Source organism: Cornus florida, unplaced genomic scaffold (genome assembly GCF_030987335.1).
Source record: "Cornus florida cultivar Cherokee Brave unplaced genomic scaffold, ASM3098733v1 CherokeeBrave_3.0.0_Hap2_Chr06, whole genome shotgun sequence".
Lineage (NCBI taxonomy): Eukaryota > Viridiplantae > Streptophyta > Magnoliopsida > Cornales > Cornaceae > Cornus > Cornus florida.
The window spans coordinates 14,969,840-14,994,481 of NW_026775576.1; the positions used below are offsets into that span (position 1 = coordinate 14,969,840).

The 24,642-nt window shown below is 35.9% G+C and overlaps 1 protein-coding gene, 1 long non-coding RNA gene and 1 other non-coding gene across 10 annotated transcripts; 1 reads left to right on the top strand and 2 right to left on the bottom strand.

Annotated features, from left to right (window-relative positions):
- Window positions 1–7,267: 7,267 nt before the first annotated feature.
- LOC132314803 (uncharacterized) lies at window positions 7,268–8,993 on the top strand. The gene is made up of 2 exons (XR_009483505.1): window positions 7,268–7,552; window positions 8,677–8,993. It is a non-coding gene; the product is annotated as an uncharacterized LOC132314803 (long non-coding RNA).
- Window positions 8,994–9,744: 751 nt separating this feature from the next.
- TRNAF-GAA (transfer RNA phenylalanine (anticodon GAA)) lies at window positions 9,745–9,817 on the bottom strand. Its single transcript has one exon. It is a non-coding gene; the product is annotated as a tRNA-Phe (tRNA).
- Window positions 9,818–11,404: 1,587 nt separating this feature from the next.
- Window positions 11,405–20,041, bottom strand: LOC132311119 (uncharacterized). Of its 8 annotated transcripts, none has more exons than XR_009482853.1 (8): window positions 19,758–20,041; window positions 14,682–18,691; window positions 13,881–13,972; window positions 12,549–12,712; window positions 12,218–12,421; window positions 12,048–12,139; window positions 11,839–11,946; window positions 11,405–11,710 (listed from the first exon to the last, which is right to left on the bottom strand). XR_009482853.1 is itself a non-coding variant. In XM_059808854.1 (6 exons), the coding sequence occupies exons 2-6, from the start codon at window positions 14,746–14,748 to the stop codon at window positions 11,892–11,894; spliced, it is 510 nt and encodes a 169-aa protein (XP_059664837.1). In that variant the 5' UTR covers window positions 14,749–14,820; window positions 19,758–20,024; the 3' UTR covers window positions 11,839–11,891. The 8 variants fall into 8 exon arrangements, 3 of the variants coding, with proteins under 3 accessions (XP_059664837.1, XP_059664838.1, XP_059664836.1); XR_009482852.1 differs by having other exon boundaries at window positions 12,549–13,972; window positions 14,682–18,507; window positions 18,617–18,691; window positions 19,758–20,037; XR_009482851.1 differs by having other exon boundaries at window positions 12,549–13,972; window positions 14,682–16,834; window positions 16,930–18,691; window positions 19,758–20,037.
- Between the last annotated feature and the right edge of the window lie 4,601 nt (window positions 20,042–24,642).

Here is a 24,642-nt window from a genome sequence, read left to right on the forward strand (position 1 = left end):
TTTTAGGGTTTTTGGACTTAGTTGCCGCCGAACTTGGTCGGGGCATATCTCTCTGCTCGGGACTCAATTTTTGACGCCGTTTCTTCCGTTGTTCATATTTTCTCATTTTAAACCTTTTTTGTTCACAAGGTTTTGCCATTTGAGTGCGTCTGCTCAAATTTCACTTTTTTGGACCTGGTGGGGCTCGTTCGAGGCACTTTTTGAGATTTCCTATAAATAGGGGGACTTCAAATTAAAAAGCCATCTTCTCCCCTCTCCATGCACGACCAGAACCTGCTATGGCAGCCTAAGGGGGCTGCCACCCTTCTTCTTTCATTTGAACCTTCTTCCCTTTGTTAAAAAGTCAAAGTGCCTTCGCGTTTTGTGTTTGTCTTGACCACGCGCATCTTTCCCCCTTATTAGAACCCGTTTTTGGCCAAATTTTGAGTTCGGGTTTGAAGTCAAGTTGTGATTTTGATGGGGCTTCTTGTGGGTTCATGTAGATCGTGTTGTCCCTGACAAAACCCTTCGGTATCGTCGGATTCGGAACACTTTTTTTTCGGTGGACTTTTGAGATTTTCATCTCAAATTGAGGTAGGGGATATCTTAGGTTTATATTATTGTTATATTGATTGTTTTATAAGCATATACAACTTGTGAGCATGCCTTGTTCAAGTTTTTAGAATTTAATTTATATATTTTCTTTGTTTACGATTTAATTCTAATGATGATATATAGTTTAGAATTAAATTGTGGCATGCTAGTAAATTAGGCATTGGTGAGTTATGTAACATATATTAAATTTGGAGCATTTGAGTAATAATTGCAAAACTTATTTAATATTTATCTTTTGTGAAAGATTAAATTACATAGTTGAAACAAGCATGAAATCAATTTGTATTGTGATATTAATGTAGGCCTTGGTAAGTTCTTTAACATATATTAAATTGAGAACATTTGGATATGTTTGAAAATCTAGAGAAAAATTAATTAATTAGCTTAATTAATTTTATTTTAAGTGTGTTAGTCACTTAAATTGATATTGGATGTAATAGGTTGGTAATTCCTTGAAATGTAGTCCACTTAATTACCTTGTGGGCATGCTACTAACTTGTGATAGAATTAGTACTTGTCGCCTCTAAAGATGGTAATTTGACTTAGCATGGTATGTGATATCATTGTCTTAAATAGCGTGTTTAAATATATCTTATGTAGGTATATAACTTGTTAGAATATTACAGTTGCTTACCTTGAAAGCTTGTTACTAAATTGTAGCTTATTTAGTACTTGTGGCTTAGGATGATAATGTGGTTCAATAGTTGTAAAATATTCTTGCTTTGTGTATAAATTGCATAATAGAGACTTGACATGTCATATGCTATCGAGACTTGAATTCTAGGACATGGTTGTGTGGATTCAACCTTATTTGTGCATGGGAGATGGTTATATGCATTGTTGGATTTAATATAAGTTTGGTTTAATTTATTGATTTTGCATAAGTTTTGAACTTATTATTTTTGGAGGCTTGTAAGGATCATGTTCATGTGATGGCTAGGGTTAGGCCTTAGTATGGATTCGTGAGTTTCCTAAGTCATATGAAGTGCGCAGTAGGTAGTACTTTGTGGGTCGTAATTACCCGGAATAACTTATACACGTGCGCACTAGGTAGTACCTTGTAGGCTAGTAACCCGGAATAACTTGATTGGTCTGCAGCCAAGGATCCTAGTCTTTCCACTATTTGATTTCGCATTTAATTTCAAGTTGTTAATTATGGATTACTTGTAGCTTGAGAATTTATGTTTGCTTTGGATATTTGAATCCTATTTAGTATACTTGAACTTATATACTTGCTCCGTGAGTTTAAATTTCATTTATTATGCTTGTGCCGTGTATACTTGTTTTAGGCGTATATTTTTTAATTTAGTATACTTGTATTCGTATACTTGATTTACGAGATTTCAATGTAAAATGTATACTTGTGTACATATGCTTAGACATTGCATGACTTGTCTTAATATGGTTTAGTATACTTGGAAATGTATACTTGTATGTTGTGTAACATGTTTTAACAATGCTTAGTATACTTGAGCATGTATCCTTATATGCCGTTGTTCACTTTAAATTATATGAGTAGCTTAGGATGATCCCTGAGTCTCATTTTGAAATAGACGTTAGGTGGCATGAGCCCTTTGACATGTTTCACCTTAAGGTGATATAATTGTAAAATGCTAGGTCGATGCATGCTCATCTCCTACGAGTAGCTTTATGTTAGTCACCCACATAGTGGGGACATTTTTCAGGTATAGGGACCCTTATTTGGGATGCACACTATGCCATGGAAGTTTCGTAGACTTGAAGTATCATTTTCATGAAAATGTTGGCTTGAAATGCCACTTATAGCCTTATTTGTCAAAATGTGTAGATTTGATTCCAATTATGTAATGTGTACATAAGTACACTCTATGCAATGTATTTGACATTTATAAGATGAGGCCGGAGGCCAATGACATGTATCTTGTATTCTATGCAACTTTAACTTCATGAAATATTATGAAAATATTGAAAAAATGCTACGTCATTGCTTCATAACTTTTGCATCGGGTGTGGGAATTCCATTTTTATTCTTTCATAGGGTCTTATAAATCATGTTTGAAGTATGGCCAAGGGCCAAACGGTAATTGGAAATAATTTGTTAACTTTGGTTTTCAAATTTCCCTTTTCTTGTTCCTTTTTGCCTTTTTGCCTGTTGGGGGGTTGGATTTTGCATCGGTGGTATTTTTAAGCCATGGACCATTGTAGCACATTCTAATAGGTGAGTTACGTATGCGTGCATGGTCGTTTCTAGGCACACCTTCTTCTTTGGTGAAATGAGCCTCCTATGGACTCATTTTGAAACTTTGTTGCATAATCTGAACTAGGGGCTTTCTAGTATTTTCATATCAGTTTCATTTTCTTCTTTCAACATGGTCGCTTAGAAAATGTGATTTTAGGGGGGGTTTCTTCTTCGTGTTTTTCCTGAAAATGTCGTCTTCATACCAGAAATCCCTCGTGAAGTTTCAGCTTCCAGTTTTCAATTCTAGCAGCTTTTTGGCCTTTATAACCAGATTTTATGGAGGGGCATTTTGGGGATTTTACAGTGAGTTTTTTTTCATTTCCTTTCGCGGAGTCGGGTAGAAAACTCAATTTTAGGGGGGGTTTCTTCTTCGCGTTTTTCCAGAATAACTCGTCTTGACCTTCGTTTCAAGCCTCAGTTCTGGAACTCACATTTTTTTTTTCTTGTTGTCAGCATGTGCACGCCATTGGGTGCCGGCATGGGCGCCGGTGGGCTTGCGCATGGGAGCCGGGCGGGCCATGGCCTTCGTCCGGCCGCCGCGATGTCACAACTTCAAACACTCGTTTCTCCCTCGTCCGGACTCCAAATTGAGTGAACTTTTTTTTGAACTTGACTAATTTTTTGCTGTCTTTCCAATGGTGTGCTTGGTTGCACCCGGATCTTCCTAAATAATTACCAGTTTACCCTTTCTGCTTTAAGTGCTCTTTTTTCTTCGTCATGTCGTTTCTCCTTCGTCCGGACTCCGAATCACGCGATTCTTGAGTTCATCTTGATTAGTTTTTCGTTGTCCTTCTAGCGGTGTGCTCAGTGGCACCCGAGTCCATAGTTTTCAAAAATGACTATTTTGCCCCCGGGGGCTTATTTGTTATATTTTCGATATTTTACTTCCGCATCAGTTCTCATTAAGTTCCACGACCTCATGGAATGTCACTTTGACTTCTTAGTGTCTTGTTTACTATTTTCGCTTCCGCATTCAGATCCGTTATCGGGTCAATCTTCGGTTCATCACAAGACGTACTGGTTTGAAAAACCAAGGTTGTCACAACGACTCCGTCTCTGAAACGAAAGACAACAAGGTCAAAGAATTCACTCCCTACATGGAAGTAAGTCGACCTAAAATCCATCAAATCCTCACCAAGGACTTAAGACAACAATGATGATCCTTACGGACCAACCAACCCTAAAACCGTGCATAAGGCGACGAAGAGAAGAGACTCACTCCTTGTGAAGTCCCAAACACGAACCAAGAAAAGGAAAAGAAACCATATTCCCTTTCAATGGCAACACAATGAACACGAAGAGGAAGCATTCTTCCCACCTTAGGGAAGTAGACAGCTCAAGACAAAACAAATGTGACAACTCCTCTACAAGGAATCTCACAACGAAACCATACACACTACGTGCGACTGAGGTAAATAAAAGGGAAAACGAAACATGGAAGTCATGCATCTGATAAGGAATGCAACTACCAAATAAGTTAATCTACTCACATAGATAAAATCAAGGGTACATGCGGCACGTCTCCACATAAACACAAAAGCATGTCACTAAAACACAACAACAACATGGCATCCTTAAGCATATATGTAAGGCATGCTAATGTCACACAATAAGAAGATAAATGTAGATAGACCTCCACCTACTCATGCATCGTAATAACAATAATCATACTACTAACATGGTGGTAAATGAAACTGCAGAAGATAAAATGATGTAACAATAAACCCTATAGACATCGTGTCCTAGAGTGTTTAGGTAAAGGAATGACCAATCCTAGCCATAATCTGACTCCAAAAACCAGTGTGACAACAACCTGTCTCAAAACAAATATGAGTCCTTACCACAATGGTAAGACTCAATCATGTTTAAACAAATGGCACACCGCGTATAGCATATAAGCACTCAAGCACATAAACATGTTATTAGGCCAAAACATGTTATCATAAAGTATATAAACATATAGAGCATGGCAACACAAGCATGATATGCACCAAAAACCAGTCGTCCAAGGTATTCAAACCTAGGAGCTCTGATACCACCTGTGACAGCCCTGGTTTTTCAAGGCAGTGCGTCTTGTGATAAATCGAAGATTAACCCGATAACGGATCCGAATACAGAAGCAAATATAGAAAACAAGACTCTAAGAAATCAAAGTGACCTTCCATGAGGTCATGGAACTCAATGAGAACTGATGCGGAAGCAAAAAATAAAAAATATGACAAATAAGCCCCTAGGGGCAAAATAGTCATTTTTGAAAACTGTGGACTCGGGTGCCATCGAGCACACTGCTGGAAGGATAACGAAAAACTAATAAAGATGGACTCAAAAATTGCATGATTCGGAGTCCGGACGAAGGAGAAACGACATGACAAAGAAAAACGAGCATTTAAGGCAAAAAGGATAAACTGGTCCAAGAAAATTAGGTTTTTCTTCGTCATGTCGTTTCTCCTTCGTCCGGATTCCGAATTATGTGATTCTTGAGTCCATCTTGATTAGTTTTTCATTGTCCTTTCAGCGGTGTGCTCGGTGGCACTCAAGTCCACAGTTTTCAGAAATGACTATTTTGCCCCTAGGAGCTTATTTGTCATATTTTTGATTTTTTGCTTCCGCATTAGTTCTCATTGAGTTCCACGACCTGATAGAAGGTTACTTTGACTTCTTAGAGTCTTATTTTCTAATTTTGCTTCCGCATTCGGATCCGTTATCGGGTTAATCTTCGGTTTATCACACGACGCACTGGCTTGAAAAACCAGGGCTGTCACAACATACATATATAAATATATCTTGTAATCAAGTGGACACAATCAATTCTATAATGAATCGAAAAAATAATACATTCCATTCACCAATTGTATAATGCCTTAATAAAAATATTCAGATAAGGAACCATAACTTTTACAATCCAAATAAGAATTTGTTATGCTAGGGCACACATATCCCAACAATAGGTTGGGCTTGGGCAGCTTGGCTCGAGCTTAATGCAGGCTTGGGCTAGGCTTGGGTTGAAGATTTTCTATATGGGCCTAGCCCGAGATGAGTGCCAAGCCCGCCCACCCCGCCCGAGTTGCAGCCCTACTTGGAGGAATGTTTCTATTACTGACAAGAAAGTGATTAATAAAGATGTGAGTTAATTAATCATTTCCATGCACTTAGAATCCACACCAACCCACTTAGAAAAGCATGAAACATGACACTTACAAACACCTATAAACATATATGATACTTGAAAACAATTCCACATGCTTAGACACAAGGCAAGTAATCACATATAACATGCTTTATCCCATAATCACAGCTTCATAACTAAAACAAGTAACATATAGTCAAGTTAAGCATACTTTATCACATATCATGTGCTTGCAGTTGGGAAGATCATTTGTCATTAGTCAAGTTTTCCTACAACAACAGCTATCAGACCATCAAATATATGGCACCATTTGAGGCGTTGTATAGCAGACCATCTAGGTCTCCAGTTTGTTGGACCAAGGTATGAGAAACAGTTGCCTTGGGACCCGACATTGTTGACGAGACCACATAAAAGATTAAGTTGATCTGACAGTGATTGATTATAGCTTAGAGGAGACAGAAGAGTTATACCGATATGAGAATATCACCTTTATTCTTTGAGGTGGGAGACGACATGTTCTCAAGGTCTCCTGACATAAGGGATTGATGCGTTTGGGCGGGCCGGCAAGTTGTTTCCTAGATTCATTAGGCCCTTTAAGATATTGGAGTGCGTTAGAGATGTGGCTTATCGATTGGCTTTGCCACCATAGTCGGATGAGGTTCATAATGTATTCCATGTTTCTATATTATAGAAGTATGAGCTGGATCCATCCCATGTCTTGAGTTGGTTGGATATTGAGGTGGATAAGGATGTTACCTACGAGGAGAGGCCAATACAAATTTTCGACTCTAGGGAGTAGGTGTTGCGCAACAAGAGTATTCTGTTAGTTAAGGTTTTGTGGAGGCACCATGGAATAGAGGAGGCCACTTGGGAACGGGAGCAGGAGGTTCATTTCAAGTATCTGTATTTGTTCACGACTTTAGGTACAACTTGATTTCGGGGACGAAATCCCTATAAGTTAGGGACGTTGTGATCCCCGAGTTCATTTTTTCCATTTTATTCCATTTATTTTATTTTATGTATTATGTGTTTCTATGTGTGGGTATATGTGCCACGAGGGTTCTGGAATTCTTTAGAGATATTTTTTTGAGTCACGAATTCTTAGAAATGTATTTAGAGTCATCTTGTTCATTTCGGGTTGTGGGCTTGGGAGGTTCCCGTGTAGGCCCTAGTTTGGATGTTTTGTGTTTGGGAATTTTTACAACACCGCTTACTTTATTTTATACTTACTTAGACAGTTAATTTTATTTCTTGTAGTTTATATTGTGTGTATATGCTTAAGTGTGTAGAATGGGGCATGATTGACATTTTAATGGGTGGTAGTGGAAATTGGGGCCAAGCCCCCCACTTACTTTCTGGTCATGTGCATATATAAGACAGTTGGACAAACGGATACCCATTTTCTCCACACTATAGCAGCTGGCTATACACCCACACTCGCCCCATTGACTAGATTGGGAATTGATGGAAGCTATGATTGAAAGAATTGAAGATCTTCTCAATAGCTTTCATCCTATGGTCTTGGAATTTCATTTGGTGCACTTTCATCTTTTGGGAAATTAGGGCTAGCCGTCAATTTGAGGCAGGGTGTCTAATAAGGTTTCCTTGGTTTTGTAAGTGATTGTATGTTTTTCCCTCTCTTGGCATGCTAATGTAGATAAATATATAGTATACAAATGGTGGGTTTATTATCATGTTTATAAGTCATATTAATTGTGATATAATTGGTGTATTAGCTTTCCTACTTGAATTCTAACATGATTAATAAGTTAATTTCAAGTGAATTGTATAGTACTATAATCTTATGCTGTAAATTATAATGTAGACATATAAATGTATGCATGTTGATGTTTAAGAGCTGAAAATTATAAATCCATGCTGGACATTATTTATTAGTTGCTGGAAAATAATATTATATGCTGAAAATTAAGTTCAGTTGTTGAAAATTAATTTTAATTGCTAAAGATTATGCTTAATTGCTGGAAATTCCGTTTAATTGCTGCAGATTATATTTAATTGTTGGAAATTGTATTTAATTGTTAGAAATTGTACTTATATGTTGAAAATTTATGTTAGTAGTCTTAAAATGTTGAAATGATGTAATGATTGTCACATTTACCATTGCTATAGCTTGTGAAGTCAAGTTCATTCATCTCACCTTGAATTGCATAATGTGGGGTTGTAGTTGTAGGACTTGTCTGAGTATTGATTTTGCAAAAGTTTATGGATTCGATTTTCCTAAGTTTGTGAAATGTGTTTCCGAAATGGGATTGGTTGTTGATGACATAGGAAGGGTGTGGCTCTAGGGTTGAAAATCTCAAAACTTGGCCAAGTGGGTGTCGTTATTGATGGGCTACTAACTCGTGAAGCGAGGGTAGGGATATGGGGAGGTACCCCATATTTAGTTGTGAACCAATCCGTGTGTTTGAGTTAAAATTTTGGATTACAAGGTTTGTGTTGTGTGTGAGAGTCCATGTGGGGTACTTCATGATGCATAGGTGTGCATTAGCATATGATTTGGATGGTGTTCCTAATGGTTTTTTGTTTGAATTATGTTATAGTACAAGCATGCCACTGTTATGTTACTCTTTGAAATTTGTTTGATCTTGAACATTATGATCCATTCTTCTTGTTCCACTATATGCTTAGTGAGCATGACTTACGAGAGTAACGAGACTATAGGAAATGTTATTTAGCCACTCTCTACTGAGAAATTTTAATGGGTGACGAATTGCAGGTGAAAAGCAAGCGGAGGGAAAGATTCCTTAATCTCAACCTTGAGGTTGCATATGCGGAGCTTGGGATGTGTTTTGATCATGCTAGTTGCTACTTTCTTGGTGGACTTGATTGTATATAGGTTGCAACGTGTTTTTTGATGCCATGTCTATAGTGTGTTAAGTTCCATGTTCACATAATGACACTTGTATATATATTTTTGAGTTGTGGCATGTAACTTTTGTATCCAAGGCCTTGTAGGCCAACCAACTTTTGTATGTCTTAGTTTTATGTCCTTAACAGGGCATATGATGTTTGAATGAAGTTTTGAATTCGGTATGGACACTTGAATGACCTCCCTAGGTCCTCTACAGCTCTAAGTAGCAAAACAGGTCAAATGGAGTAACTATATAATTATTATGTAGACAAATGACTATTGTATCCTTGGTTTGTCAATGAGGTTTGGGTAGGAGTCCGGTTTGAGGCTAAGGAAATCGGTTAAAGCCTTTCGTGCGAGTATCACTATTCAAATAAAAGACCCTAAAATTATTATCCAAGTGAGGGTTGTCTCAATTACTCACCTAAAAAAAAAATACCTGCAGACAAGCTGAATAGAATGATCCTTGGTAAATAATTTTATTGAATCTTTTCTTTGTTAAATTTTGTTGTGATTTCATAAAAATACATTAAATTTTTCTTCCAATAGCCACAATTTTTTGCCCCCCCACCCCCCCCCCCCCCCCCCAAAAAAAAAAAAAAAACCAAATATAACATTTCTTATTCTAAAATTATATTCACTTGTTATTATTATCTCCCATCTTTTTCTAGACTCATTTTCACTTGTTAATTATTGCAGTAAAGCGTAAATCAAGAGACTTGTGGCTTAATGGTACTTCTCTACCTTCCAAAATGGATGGTGATATTTTAAGTTTCCAAAGGAGCAAAACGAGTGTGTGAGTTTCATGATATATGTGCAATTTATTTAAATAACTGAATTTTATTTGCCTAGAAAATCTACAGGAACTTTGCAATTACCAAATACGTTAATAAGTGAAAAATGGAGCCCACAAAAAATAAAAACAATTAAGGATGCGGTGAGCGTGGATCGAACACGCGACCTTCAGATCTTCAGTCTGACGCTCTCCCAACTGAGCTATCCCCGCAACATGACTATGTCTTGTATAGTATTTATTGTGAAGTATTTGGATTCCCGCGGCAACAAATGACTTACGTGTCACTTCATGTCAAGATCAAATCGTGATCACCCTAAAAGGATAGTATTTAGAATTATAGATAGATTGTTTACTTTGGTCGAGCCAATGTCTCGCATATCTATCACTTATATATGGTAGTTTTTCTTTCCACACTCTCGAGTGATATATATACACTGATAACCAACAAATTAAATTTTTAGACTGTCAATCCCGATAAGTTTGCTAATGAAATGGATGACACTCTGAAGTAAATTCTTATCCAACTGTTATTTATTACATATATCCATAGTTCCACATATATATATATATATATTATACAAATATCACATTAATCAACATGGGATACCAATACCAAATTTTAATTTCTTGCGACACATTTACCAAGAGGACAAACAATTGTCGAAGAATGCTTGAACAAGGAGTAAAACAAATTATCAAACAATCGTTGCTGCTAATGTATTAAATAAAATTAATCACCACCTCTCCAGCACCCTTGGCCACCTTTATACAGAGTCTCCTAACAATTCTAGTCCTAATTGGTTTAATTGCAATAAAGGAAAGTTACTAAAAATCAGAAAATTACATAAATCAGAAAAGCTTCCAAAATCAAAATATGGGAAGTTTCAAAAAATTCAGAAAGTTGCCTGCAGAAAATTAGGGATTGTATTTTGCCACTGCATGAGGTTCGGAAGATCCACTAACTCAAATAGTAAAAGTATCTCTATCAGTATGTTAAAATACTCTTTTGTGTAAAATATACACTGCCACATATGATGTGTAAATTTTTTTTTTTTATCTTTAGAAATCTTTTAAGATATACTGACACGTCACCAATGTATAAAATTATTGTGTATTTTACACACGGGGACGGAGCTAGGGAGGGGGGGCTGGAGGGGGCCATGGCCCCCCTAAAATTATGGAATTTTTTTTGTTTTTTGCATAGGTTAAAAAAAAAAAAAAAAAAAATTAGTATTGTATAGGTAAAAAGTACAAGTGCCCCCCCACCCCAAATTTTTTAGTTATATATATATAATCTATTATATACATTTGATCTTTACTTCTTTTAACATATTTTAAATAAAAAATCTTTTTTTTTCCAATCATTCCTTGAAATATGGCTCAATTTTGGGTTATTTTTTCTCTTACATTTTTTTTTTTTTTGGAAGAATGGAGGGACGCAATTCTTTCCCTCAGTAGCAATGTCAATCCCATTCTCTCTTCTCTCTCCACTTTTTTTTTCTATTTTCAGATTGTACGATTTTGATTTTTCAATATGGCATCTCAATCAATTAAAGTTTATATTATTTTCATCAAATTAGACACCGGTTCTGTTTTCAAATTCAAAATTCTAACTTTACATTTTGACTTTTTTGTTTCCAAATAACTTTACATTTTGATTTTTCTGTTACCATATCTATGATTTTGAACACATTGCATCTCAAAAATCACACCAAATGGTGGCTCTCTTCGTTTTTCAATCACCCAAAGTGCAATATTATTTTCCAAAAAAATAAAAAATCAAATTGCTCTCGTTCAAAGACCTAATAGTGGAATAGATAATCAATTTCAACCAATATTATTTTCCAAAAAAATTAAAAATCAATGCCTAAAATTTTTTGTATGAATATAATGAATAGTAATGTTATTTTGGCTTAATTTTTTTGGTAGGCTTAAAATAGTCTTACCACAGCCCCCCCACAGATCTGACGAAGAGGGACCCAAGCCATATGTGCGAACCAGGCCACGTCTATCTTCCCCAACAACTTGGGAAAAGATGTCATCTCTAGCAGCACCATGTTGTGAAGTTTTTGGTTGCTGAGTTGCATATTCTTTAAGCTTTTTCTACATACAAAAGGGCAAATGTTTGCATTATATAACCACAATATAACGTAAGCAACAATTTAATCTTATATGTATTATTATGAAAAAATAGTCCACTACAAAGTCCAAATTCCACGAACATATCTTACAATAATTTTTGCAGATGCTTCATCCATTGGTTGTCCATTCTTCAACGTGCGCGCTAGTATATACATCTCTGCCCGAGTTGGTTCCTCTCCATTAGGCCTCTTCTTACGCTATCCTCAAATAAATAATTAACATTCAAGTTCAGAATAATTATTTGGAAATTAGACTACCAAAATATTATCACATAAGCATAATGCACAAAATAGCTTACCTCTTCCTCGCGTATTCGGCAAAGCTTTTTGACCCTTCTGTGTAATTATATTTTTGCTTAGAACGACTGATGGTATTAGTATTGCTACGCTCCTAAAAATAAGAAAAACATGTTAAAACATTTTTTAGAGAAAGATAAGAGAAATCAAAAAGGGAATGTGTGCTTTACACCTGTCCTTTGTCTGAGTTCCAAAATTGAATTAGGTAATACCACTGCTCTGGCAGAACTTGATCATCACGATCTATCTGTCGCTCTATATCTGTCGCATATTTCTTGTAATGCTTTCTCTTCAAATTAGATTTAAAATTACTCCATTTCCTACCAATCGATTTCAGTACCCATGATTTAGCATACTCTGGAGTAAAAAACTTTTCCTGCCACAAATTCAAAACACATAAAGCAAACTTAGTTGGACCTACAAAGTATAAACTGTGTTTGTGCGTCCACTAGTATTGATAAACAGATTGACATAATGCTTCATACCAAGACTATTTTACAGACCTCCTCTTTAAACAGATCAGGTAAATTCCTCCAATCTGTAAAATGTAAGGGTAGTAGCTCGCTGCTCTATTCTGTAGTACCCAGAAATTAACCAAATTTTGCCTTTTTCCTCAATGGGCTGCCCCAATTCATTAAAAGCAACAAACGTACAATCTTCCTCAGATCTGCCCCTTATGTCAGGGCACCAATTAAACAATTAATCATATATAGATAAAATAAAATAAAGTATAAAGTTAGAGATGACACCATGATTTTTAGCGAAGAAACCCCAGTTGATAAAATACGTCAACTGTTATAGGAAAAACCTCATGAACTGTGCAGTCTAAAGTAAACCAATCCATTATACTTGAAACAAAGTATACCGAATTTTGACTCTGGCTCACACCCTATCGTTCTACTAAACACCAACTGCTGACAATTCTTTGGCTTTGTAACTCCCCGTCCAACAGCAACTTGACCTCAGGCTTATGCTTGATATTTGTAGAAGAGTAGCAGGTAGATTAGACAACACTCCTTGAATACTCCAACCCTTTCAAAGTGTGATTGCTTTTATTTCTATTCTTTAATCGTCTTAATTCGATGTAGAAGTAGATCTGCTTTCATCTGATCGATGTAGATGCAACTGTATGATCACGATCAGGATTTGAATACCACAACTCTAAACTCACAAACTCTGTGTGTTTATGTGTATGTGTTCTAGAAAGATGTCAAAAAATTCAACTCTGATTTTCTGCAAAAATAATCTTCCTAAGGCTTTTAAGAATAATGAATTCGTAGATCAAAATCTGTAAATAAACCAATGTATATGACATGGTTTATATAGAGGTTTGTAAAGTCCTATTCCTTTTGAAAATAATGAAAATTTCATGCATAGGATTAGAAAGGAAAGTTGGATCAAAAAGGAATCAAACAGAACAAGGAAGCTGTAAACCTTTTGCAATCAGGACATCTGGAATTGGTTCCCAATCTTGGTACCGGTTCCCAAAGGACAGAGAGTTGTTCTCGAATCTTAGCTTCTAGAACCGGTTCCCAAATTCAAGTACCGGTTCCCACTTGACAGAATCCACTTGAACTTGGATTCTCTGTATTTTTGGAACTCTGAAAATATACCATATAAGTATTTGTGTCTTAAGTAGGAAACGAAGTCCTAATGTGTTGTTCTTGCCTTTTCAATGATCAAAAGTACTTTCCTCTTCTGAACAAACTTCCAATTCCGCAGTCGATGTCGAGTTTGATATGGTAACTGAATTCACAACTCGACTAGAACTTGTTTTGTTACCGAAATATAACAATTTACAAAAATATATCTCACAGTGTTTGCATGGAGCCAACCTGATGAATCCGTTGCTGGTGAAGTGACTGTTGTGCCCCACTAGTCATGACACCCTTAATACATTTGGCTTTCTTATTATGCCTCATATTTTCTGAAAATTTTTACAGCAAAAAATGAGATAATTATAAAACAAGTGCAACTAAGTACTGATGCATTAGAGGTGCAATTTTTAAGATATAATGACCACGAAAATTAGTAAAAACAGGATGAACAACAAAATCCTGACCAAATTAGTCATAAAAGACACGATTGTTAGACATAAATCAATTATCAAATGGAACATATAACAAGTGTGCACAACACAAGTGATGACATGTCATTCAATTGGCATCTGTCTTTACATTTGCTTCAACTTTAAAGCACTAATTTAAACTCCATTAAAAGAAGATCATCTCTAAGAAATGCCGCATATAAGGTATTAGGCATCACATTAAACAAAAGTAAATAATACATTACAATTTAAACTCTTGGTACATGTATTGCTACATGGCGAGGATCAATAATGGCCTTAGCAGTTTCAATGTAACTAAATGAAATAGAGCATCACTCTACACAGAACATCAGAGACAAACAGAATACGATTACTCTCCCCATGAAAACTAATTTCCTAGTTTGAAAACTAATTTTTTACCTTCAGAATTTCAAGCACAAAGAAAAGGACAATACTATTCGATAAATAAATAATAATAATAATACTAATAATAAAAACTCTAGCTAGTATCTTGTGTGTGTATAATGTGTATATATATATACACACATTTATATATACATTGAAACTTGAAAGTGCCTCATTTATATACCTTCAGTTTCAGCAGTAATACAATTTTGAGATGGCCTTAACTGTCCACTAGAACTTGGTTGGACCATATGAGGTTGCTAGTGTAGTGTCTCATGTGTTGCCCTTTGTACATTTGCCTTTTGTAGTACTCCACATATTTCCTGAAAATGTTACAACTTTTCTTGCTAAAATCAATAAAAGAAAAAGAAATTTTTGAACCTTGATGTCAATATCTATAAGCAAATTCTTAGGTTTCAAATCTCGATGGAGTATTTTATAAGAATGACATGTTTAAATTTTTTGAATATAACAAAGAGGATTAAACATTGTAATAAAAGCTATATTCAGATAAGTTCAACAATATTTGAGAAAAAAGAAGGAAAAACTTTCCTGCCAACCAAACAAAAGCATGTAAGCATTGCGGCTTAAGTAGACATCTTACCATTTTATGAACAAAAGTAAATAGAATTAAAGCCTTAATGAGGAAAATGTTACATCATTTATAAGTTGTCTTAACACTATAATTAAACTTCCAAATGCCAAAATAAATTAAAATATAAAAATTTTAAAACACATAAATTGTTATTTAGAATGTTTTTTCCTTGTATTGTTATCTTACTTCTTTTAGTAATCAAAATCCACATACACTTATTATATAAAAGAAATAAAGACAGAGATATAGATATAGACATATACATATACATGCAAATCTATATACATAGACAATGGAGCTATTCATTTATTTGCAAAGAGAATAAATGAGAAACATATATTATACCTCAACAGTAATGGAGTGAACAAGTGAGAGCCAAAATGTCTCAGGTGCACTCACAGTTATGTGTGAGAGAGAGTGTATGCAATTGTTACTTAAAAAACAGAAAAAGGAATAACCCAGAACACTATATATATATATATATATATATATATATATTGGGGAGAGAGAGAGAGGGTTTTAAAATGGAGAAGTGTAGAAAGAGAAAATAGACATGTCAATGAGGAGAAGTAGTTCCAAAGCACTGAATTGAAGATTGAAGTAACATCTTGGTGCTTTTTAATTACAATTATATATCTTCATCATCTTCAGAAGACATGTTGTCATCTCCTTGTTCCACTCTAGGCCTCCGATTTAATACCATTGATGTATTAATTGTGGTCCTAACCAGATCCAACCTATCCCACCTAATATCATCATCCCTTTCAGGTTCATAATCCTCTAAGTACTGACTGTGATTTGGCTCACTTTGCCAATATTTGTCTGAATCTTCAACCACCTCTTCACCTTCTTCTTCAAAATAATCTCGTGGTTTAAACTTAGTAACCACATATCAATCAGGCTCCACTAGATCTTGTGTATGGAACACTTGTTCAGTTTGAGATGCCAGCACAAAAGGTTCATCAAATGGTTAAGATTCGGTATGACATTGTCGAGAAAGATTCACCAATACAAAACCATATGGATCTTTCTTAACTCCCCTACCATGGTTTTAAACATCAACCCAATTGCACCTAAATAATACAACCTTCAAATATGTAGAATATGTTATTTGAATTATATCATTCAGAACGCCGTAATAAGCGACATCTCCGTCAATAGGGTTCCTATCTCTTGAACTCGAAAAGCTTGATATTATTCAACACCTACCTGTTAAATTATATAATTAAACTAATATGACAATTAAGGTCAACAATGTCAAATTCTTACATGATTCTTAAACCATTCAGAAATGTTGCATTATGCATGCGTTGTACTTCCCTTGGTCGTGCTCTATGACTGTTTGCCATAATTTCATCTTTATGTTTTCTGGATTTTACATAAGGCTTGTAAGTCATACTATGTAATGACATTGCTATGACATTTTTATAGCATTAAAGAATCAACTTACATCTGAAATGGGGCAATTGCTTCACAGTTGAACAATACATATCGATGTGCTTGTGTTAATTCATCTGTTTCAACACAACCATGCTAGTCTTTCCAAGAGGACGACCCTTTAAATCTACCTGAGTCAACATCATTACCTTCAAAATTCCTTATTGGGCGACTTAGCCTTGTCTCAACAACATGCAAGTACCCTAGAGCAAAATGTTAGGCATTCCTCAGCTAGGTATCCTTCAACAATTGATCCCTCTGGATGACTTCTATTACGTACATAACCCTTAAGTCTACATAAGTACCTATAAGTATACAATTGAATTAATCTTAAATATGTTTGATTACAATTCAAAGAACATTATATGAAAATTAATTACCTCAAATAATTAATAAATACCTCTCAATGGGATACATATTTCGATAGTGTACAGGTCCACTAAGTCTTGCCTCCCTTGCTACATGAACAGTCAAATGCACCATTATGTCAAAAAGGAGGGTGGAAAAATCATCTCCAAGTGACAAAGTACTAGTGCAAATCGAGCTTCTAACTCCTCGAAATCCTTAGGATGTGCAACTTTTAAATACAACTCCCTGAATAGCCGACATTATTCAATCAAACTTGCAGCCGCATTCCTAGGTAAACCTTTCGTATAGCCAAGGGAAGTAATTGTTGCATCAAAATATGACAATCGTGACTCTTGAGTCCCGATATTTTATAATCGTTGAGATACACACATCGTGAAATATTTAATGCACATCCATCTGGGACTTTAACATGCTTCAAAACGGTACAAAACATCCATTTCTCTTCTCCAGACAAAAAGAAACATGCAGGAGGCAAATATGTCTTGTTCCCTCCTTGCTGAATTGGGTGGAGAGATGGTCTTATGCCAATATTTTGTAAGTTAAGACGAGCCTTGAGATGATCTTTAGTTTTTCCTTCTATATTCAGAAGTGTTCCAACCAAACTTTCACATACATTCTTTTCTATGTGCATTACATCCAAATTGTGGTGAATCAAATTAGACTTCCAATACTCCAACTCAAAAAAGATGCTCCTCTTTTTCCAATTATATATGATATTTTTTCTTTCACCCCCTTTCCCCATCCTTATCACGATTTGGCTTACCATATGTCATGTTTTGACCTTGTAATTGTTCTAACACATCAATCCCACAATTCAAATTAGGAGGATCTCTCCATTCTTGAGTACCATAGAAGGATTGTCTCCGAAACCTATGATTAGAATCAAGGAAGTGATGATCACCCAAATAACAATATTTATGACAATTTTCCAACCATAAATAACTTGTGTCCTTTGTTACAAGGTGGACATGCCAATTTGCCCTTAGTACCCCACCCAGACAAGTCTGTAGATGCTGGAAAATCACTAATAGTCAAAAGCACTGCTGCTTTCATTTTAAACATGGCATTACTTACTGTATCAAATGTGTCCACACCAACCTCCCATAATTCCGTGAACTCTTCTATCAAAGGTTATAAATACACATCAATATCAATTCCTGGCCATCGAGGTCCTGGAATGAGTAGTGACATGATGAAATTTGGTTGCTTCATGCAGATCTTCTAGGACACATTGTATGGGATCAGAATAATAGGCCACTTGTTGTGGGATGTGCTCATGGTCATACATCGGATCATCCACTCATCGTTAGGACTTCTAACTCCAAATGCATCATGCAACATCCCTTGTAAGTCATCTTGTAGGTCTAAGTCCTCATGCTCTATTACGTTATTAAGATCTCTTGAAGGGATTCTCTCCCCATGGAACACCCAACATGTGTAATTATTAAGAAATCCATCTACAATAACATAATTTAATACTTCTTGACGATTCTTCCAAAAGCAATTACTACACTTAGTGCATGGACATAAGATCATCCCCTCTTTAGCTGCATTAGAAAATGCAAAATCCAAAAAGTTTCCAACTCCTTCTACGTAGTCTTCGCTCACTCTAATATTACCGAACACGGAATAAAAATAAGAAAAGTTAACTCGTTAAACATGTGTTATAAGCTTATAAACCATATAAAATGGAAGGAAGAATATTCTAAAAAATGTACCTTGACGTATGAATCCAACTCCTATCCATATTTGTGTCCTTAAAGTGGCAACTATAAGCAATGCGATTGAAGAAACTACAAAGGCAAGTAGGTTATAGAGTACATGCTAATGTGATATTGATAATTCATCTATTTCAATGTTCTATTATTATTTTAATTATCTCTATCTTTGATTCCAAATTATGTACAATGTTGCAGAATTAACAACATAACTAATAAAGCAAGTAAAATCCAACTCTTATATAGACAGATCATGCACAAGACAAAATTCAAGCAATTTTCATAACAAAAAAGTCAATGTAATGGATATGGTTGATAAAGCTTTTAATGATGGCAATATGTATAGCAGGGTTAATAAATGGTTCCCTCATGAGCACATGCATTCAATGAATCCTTTTAGTAGCAAGTAAGGAAAGGTCATCATCCAGTGTTGGTTACATTGTGCTGCGAGGTTAGGATCAAGAGCAGACACTCTTTATGTAATTCATATTACATTCTATAAGAATAAATTTCCACACTTCATAAATACTAATGGTGAAGTTATAAACATGGACTACATGGACACTCTTTATGTAGTTGAAACGGAAAACAGTTCTTCATGCATTCCAAGTGCTCCAGAAAGAAGTCTAATTGTCTCTAATATGGTGGCATATGCCAAAAGTTCATTATTCTTTGCAACCAGTTGACAGCTATGAGATGTAATGGAAAACCACAGGTTGCAATTGATTGGATTTTCTATATAGAATTAAGTATTGTGCATCATATATATTAATTGAAACACTGAAACATTTTTTAACTGCTGAAATCCATATCTAGTATGTGGTTAGGCCTGGCAAGTTTTCCATTCATATGGTTCAAATACTGTTGAAAAGTAGAAGATTGTGCTAATGCACTATTGTATCTACAAACATCAATGCCTAATTGAGTATGAAATCCAATAAAAACAAATTATGATGAAGAGTGAAAAACCTAGGGTTCGCAGTCTGATTTAGGAGAAATAGTGATGAGTGAAGAAGTGAGGAGCGAGAGTAGAGAGAGAAGGTTGAGGAACAGGAGTAAAGAGAGAAAGTGAGAAACAACATGAATCCCCAATTAATAATGAAATAATGAATTCAAACAAAAAAGGAGCTGTGAAATATACTTGCAGTGGACAAAAATGGAGATAACGTCGATGATTGTTGGCCTGTTTTGGCGAATCAGATGTGGATTTGGCTCCCAAATCAAACTCCAACGGGGACTGTGTTCGTAGTATAATTTTGGTAGATCAAGCTCTCCATTGAAGAGCGAGGAGAGACCAGTCTGAGTCGAGCTAGAGAGAGAAAGAGGGGGGTAAAGAGAGAAAGTGAGGAGCGACGAGAGAGAGAGTGAGGAGCGACGAGAGAGTCTGAGTCGAACTAGAGAGAGAGGATTGGGGGTGCTATTAAAAATAATTTTTTAACAGCATTTTTTAATATTTGTTACTAATTGCTGGACCCATGGTTTCTTGTAATGACATAACCATCGGAGATGCTCTAACCCAATAATCTGAATACAAAATGTGGCTTTGGCCATGACTGAAAATTATAGGGCTCAAGAAAATCAAATTTTCTTTCAACTAAAAACCTAGTTCCATTACTGATTCATTGTTTCTTTACTAATTCATAAAATCCTTCATTTTTTTTTTTTTTTTTTACTATGATTCAATACCAAGACAAGATAAAGAAAAACTATGTAGGTAAAAAAAATGTCTCACCAACATTCGGCCTAAAGACCCATTTTGGACTGCATGTATCATTCATGTTTGAGCTGCTTTTTTTAGGGTAAATTATTTTGAGTCACAACAAAACGAAAACGAAAAACTCACTAATTAAAATGAGAATTTGGCAAATTGTTTCTTCTAAAATTTTAGCTATAGATTTCAGCAGTCCTTCAAGAAAATTACAATGGGCACTACTTCAGGGGTTTAGCCACCAACTGGTCTTAAAATTTTATCAAAGTGGTAGTGATGAAAAGGAAGGGAGGGAGAGAGCGCTTAACTATTAATTCACAGAAAATAACTGACCTCCTTATATATTCAAACATCCCAGGGAGTTGAGATTCTCTGTTCACAAACACTTCCATGTCCATTGGAAGAGGTTTTACTATATCTAATGCCAGCAGGGACGGAGTCAGAATTTTTGTTTGAGGGGCACGCTGTACACTAAATACATATAAATTGGTTTTTATGGAGTATATATACATAAAAAAAAATAAGTGGATATATATAATCCAGGAGGGGCACGTGCCCCCTGGTCCTATATCAGCTCCGTCCCTGACATTCAGGCTGCAATTTTACGGGATGCTTCTTGTCATTGCACCGCAATAGGCCAGCTTAAGAGGCAACATATGGTGATGAAAGTGAACCTGGAGAATTCTTTTTTTGGTCTGACCAGCTTCCAGGGAAGTTATCTTTTCCATAGGAACTAGATTTGGCACATCACTCTGAGATGGCAAGCGACTGCATTACCAAGATAACCAAGTGTGGCATTAATAAGCCTCGAACCGAGATGTAAGATACTAGTAAGAAAAGTGACATTAGAACTACCCGAGTCACATGTTGGACTCGAACAAATACTTGAGAATGCATCAAATCACTTCACAAAAATCTAAGAATCCTTCTCAGTTCACACTAGACAAGTAGCGATTTTGATCAAGCAAACTGATGATCCAGCCCCATCGGAGTAGAGGCATAGTATGACAAATGAGAAAATCACACTTAAAAATAACAATTTGATGCAATATTTGGTTCAACAAGTGATATTTTAGAACTATCACGATGCGCATTGTTGTGAGTTTAATCAGATTAAAAATTGTGACAAGATTGAAACTAGCAACAATGATACTTATAAACTCTTAAAATTGACATGAAAATTAAAACTCAGCCACATGTTTGTAATTCAATCAACAAGACCAACTCAAAAGAAAGACATTATATTTATGCAAAATATATCTACTTCAATTAAGTTTCTAACATTTCCACCTAAAATATAATAAAGTCCAAATAACTAAAATTTTGTCAACTTGTAAGCTGTGGAGCACTGATATTTAGTACGAAGTTATCCAACCTTGCACCACAGTGACAATTTTTTAGATAAAAACTCATGATTGAACCTTTATGGTCACCCATTATAGTATTTGTATGCAAGGGCGGAACTATTAATTGGCTAACCTGTGCTATAGCCCAGGTCCAATTAAAAAATATATATATATTACTGTTCCTTTGCTTGTACTACACTTCTTCTTCCTATCAGCCATTCAGCCCAGCCCAATCCATACTAAAACATAACATGGCCCAGCCCAGCAAACCAAACACATTGTTAGTCTATGGAAGAAGACCTAGACTCTTTGATTCTTTGTGTTTAAGGCATACACTGATACACAAATCACAATCCGGTGTAGCAGAGGAAAATGACTGATAAAGGGAACATGAGCATTATGGTGCTCATGGTTGAGTATTATAGGGTCTCCATCCAGTTTTGTGATTCAAGTAAACCGAATGTAGTCTTTGGTGTGTGTCCTAAAGTTATGCTATGGTTGGAGGGAGGATTGAAGATGAGTGTTATTGGATCCTAACATGAAATATCATTTATTCAGAGGATGTTTCCAAATTACCTATTGTGATCCCTTTAGCGCACAACCAGGTGAGTTCCCTGGAAGAATAGGCGAGATCATTACAATATTGCTTAAAGACCTAATCCCCTTTAGACAACATAATCGCGTATTTGTGTCGAAATTGTTCTAAACGTTGTGCGGCCAAGACATACATCAGTGGTGACGATGATCCTAAGCAGGTGTGAACCTTTCATGTTTAAGATTAAATGAGTCCGCATGATTTGGGTTTGCTATTTAAAGATATATTGAAATGACGTTTCCAAATTGTCAATCAATTTTCCAATAACATACAACTAATAAGCTCCTAGGAAGATGGAGGGGTCACATCGATCCCACTTAAAAACTATAAACTTTGGGCCCGTAAACCCGTTGACAGAGTTTTGCTAGACATTGTATTGTCATTAGACTCATTGATGGACAATGGTTATCCATTCATGCCGGGTATCTCCAAATAAGGGACGATTTTGAGAACTTATGTGCTCTCGAAATATGTGCACGTGTGTATGGGTTTGTGCTTGTGCTTGTACTCGTGCTCGCTTTTGGAAAATGATGATGGTTTGTTTTAGAGATTGATTTCATTCTTCGTTTAGATTGATTGGTTGATTTAGATTGGAAATGAATGTGTCTGGTTTTAGTTAGTGCTACTTGAACTTGAAAATAGTCATTTTATTTCAGAGATTGTTTTATTGACTCAAAAAATGCATATTTCACTTGAAGTGGTATTTAGTAACCTAAATAGAACCAAAATGGTCACTTTGTTTTGAAAAATGTTTTTGTACCAATAGTGGCCGATAATGACCACTTTGGTAAGAAAATGATTTTTGGTGCCAAAAGGCGGAAAATGGTCACTTGCTTAAAAATAGGTTTTTGAAGTATCAAAAGTGACAAAAATGACCTGTAACAACCCAAACCCGTGGGTTTGAACCGATAATTGGGTCCTTACCCGAACTTGAGGTCACCTAAGTCAATCCCAATTATGTCTAGTGTCAAGACACCTCCAATGCACCACTACAACTCATTACATGCGCTAAGGAACCGCACAAGGTAAGGGAACAGCTCTAAAGATGGTAGAACAAGAGCTAGAAAAGGGCCTGCATTTCGATTGCCAAAATGAAATTTCGGTTAGCCAAAGTGCCTATTCTGGTCGGCCGAAATGGACCAACTGGTATACCAGTTGTGGCCCAAAAATGATCCGAAGCTACTGGAATGATCAGTCAACCGAAATGCCTATTTTGGTTAAATGGCTCTACGAGCAAAAGATCAGCTACTGGATCGCTTAAAATGAGAAAAATATGCAATGGCTTATATAAAAGTTTTGAAAGCTACTTTAAACATGTCCCAATAGGCAGAAAAGTGATAAACCACATACTATCCATTCAAGATACAAGGCTAACATACCATTGACATGATCGAAAAATCATTTGCATGAGTTGTACATTAGTTACATCAAGTTTACTATCCATAGAACAAATATAAGTTCTATAGTCCATGAAACAAAATACTAAAGGTTACAAAATAACAAAATAGATATCCAATCCGAACTAGGCCTGTGGTGCAGCGTCGTTGTCTGCCACTTCTTTCCCAAGCCCTGAAAAATGTTAATATAAAGGGGTGAGCAAATTGCTCAGTAGGTGGTGCCTAAGACATACCTTCCGTGAATCCAAACAATGAATAGGAATATAGGAGACAGGATTATGCCATGCTGGGAAAAAATATAACCATGATAACAACATCAACAATCCAAATCATGAATAAACTATGCCGTGCAATGAGATGCAGGGTCATGCACTGTCGCTCCCCGTTTCCAAAATCATTTTCGTTTTCATTTCCAAACTGTTAATGAAACCCGTCTTATGGCAACTCCATGACGGCACGAAAGGAGGATTGGATAACTGTCCCTAACCCATGGCAACTCCATGGCGTTATTTGTGTTGAACCAAGAGGGGGGTGAATTGGTTAAAACATATAACACAAGATTTACAAGGAAACCCTCTTAATTAGGGAAAACCTTAGTTCTTAGCCTCGGCCAATAAGTAATCCACTAGTTGTATATATCTTGTTACACACTCAGTTGTCTCACTCTCTGCACACACCCATGCACCAAAGTAGACACTAGTTTTCACAACCAATACACACACACTAGTACACCATAGTGCATCTACGCAGTCCCCATGTCCTAAGCAACCACGTTTGGACCCAAAAAGCTTTCAATTAGCTTAATCAACCACGGGGTAAAGGATCATGCCTCACTACCATTTACAATAAGTGTCAACACACTAAATACAATGAATTTTTACAACAATTAGAATAGGTTGGGCAACACAGAATTCCAAGTTACTATCTTAAAACTACAATCCGATGCATCTACGGTTTGAGGGGTAAAATAGGAAATTCCT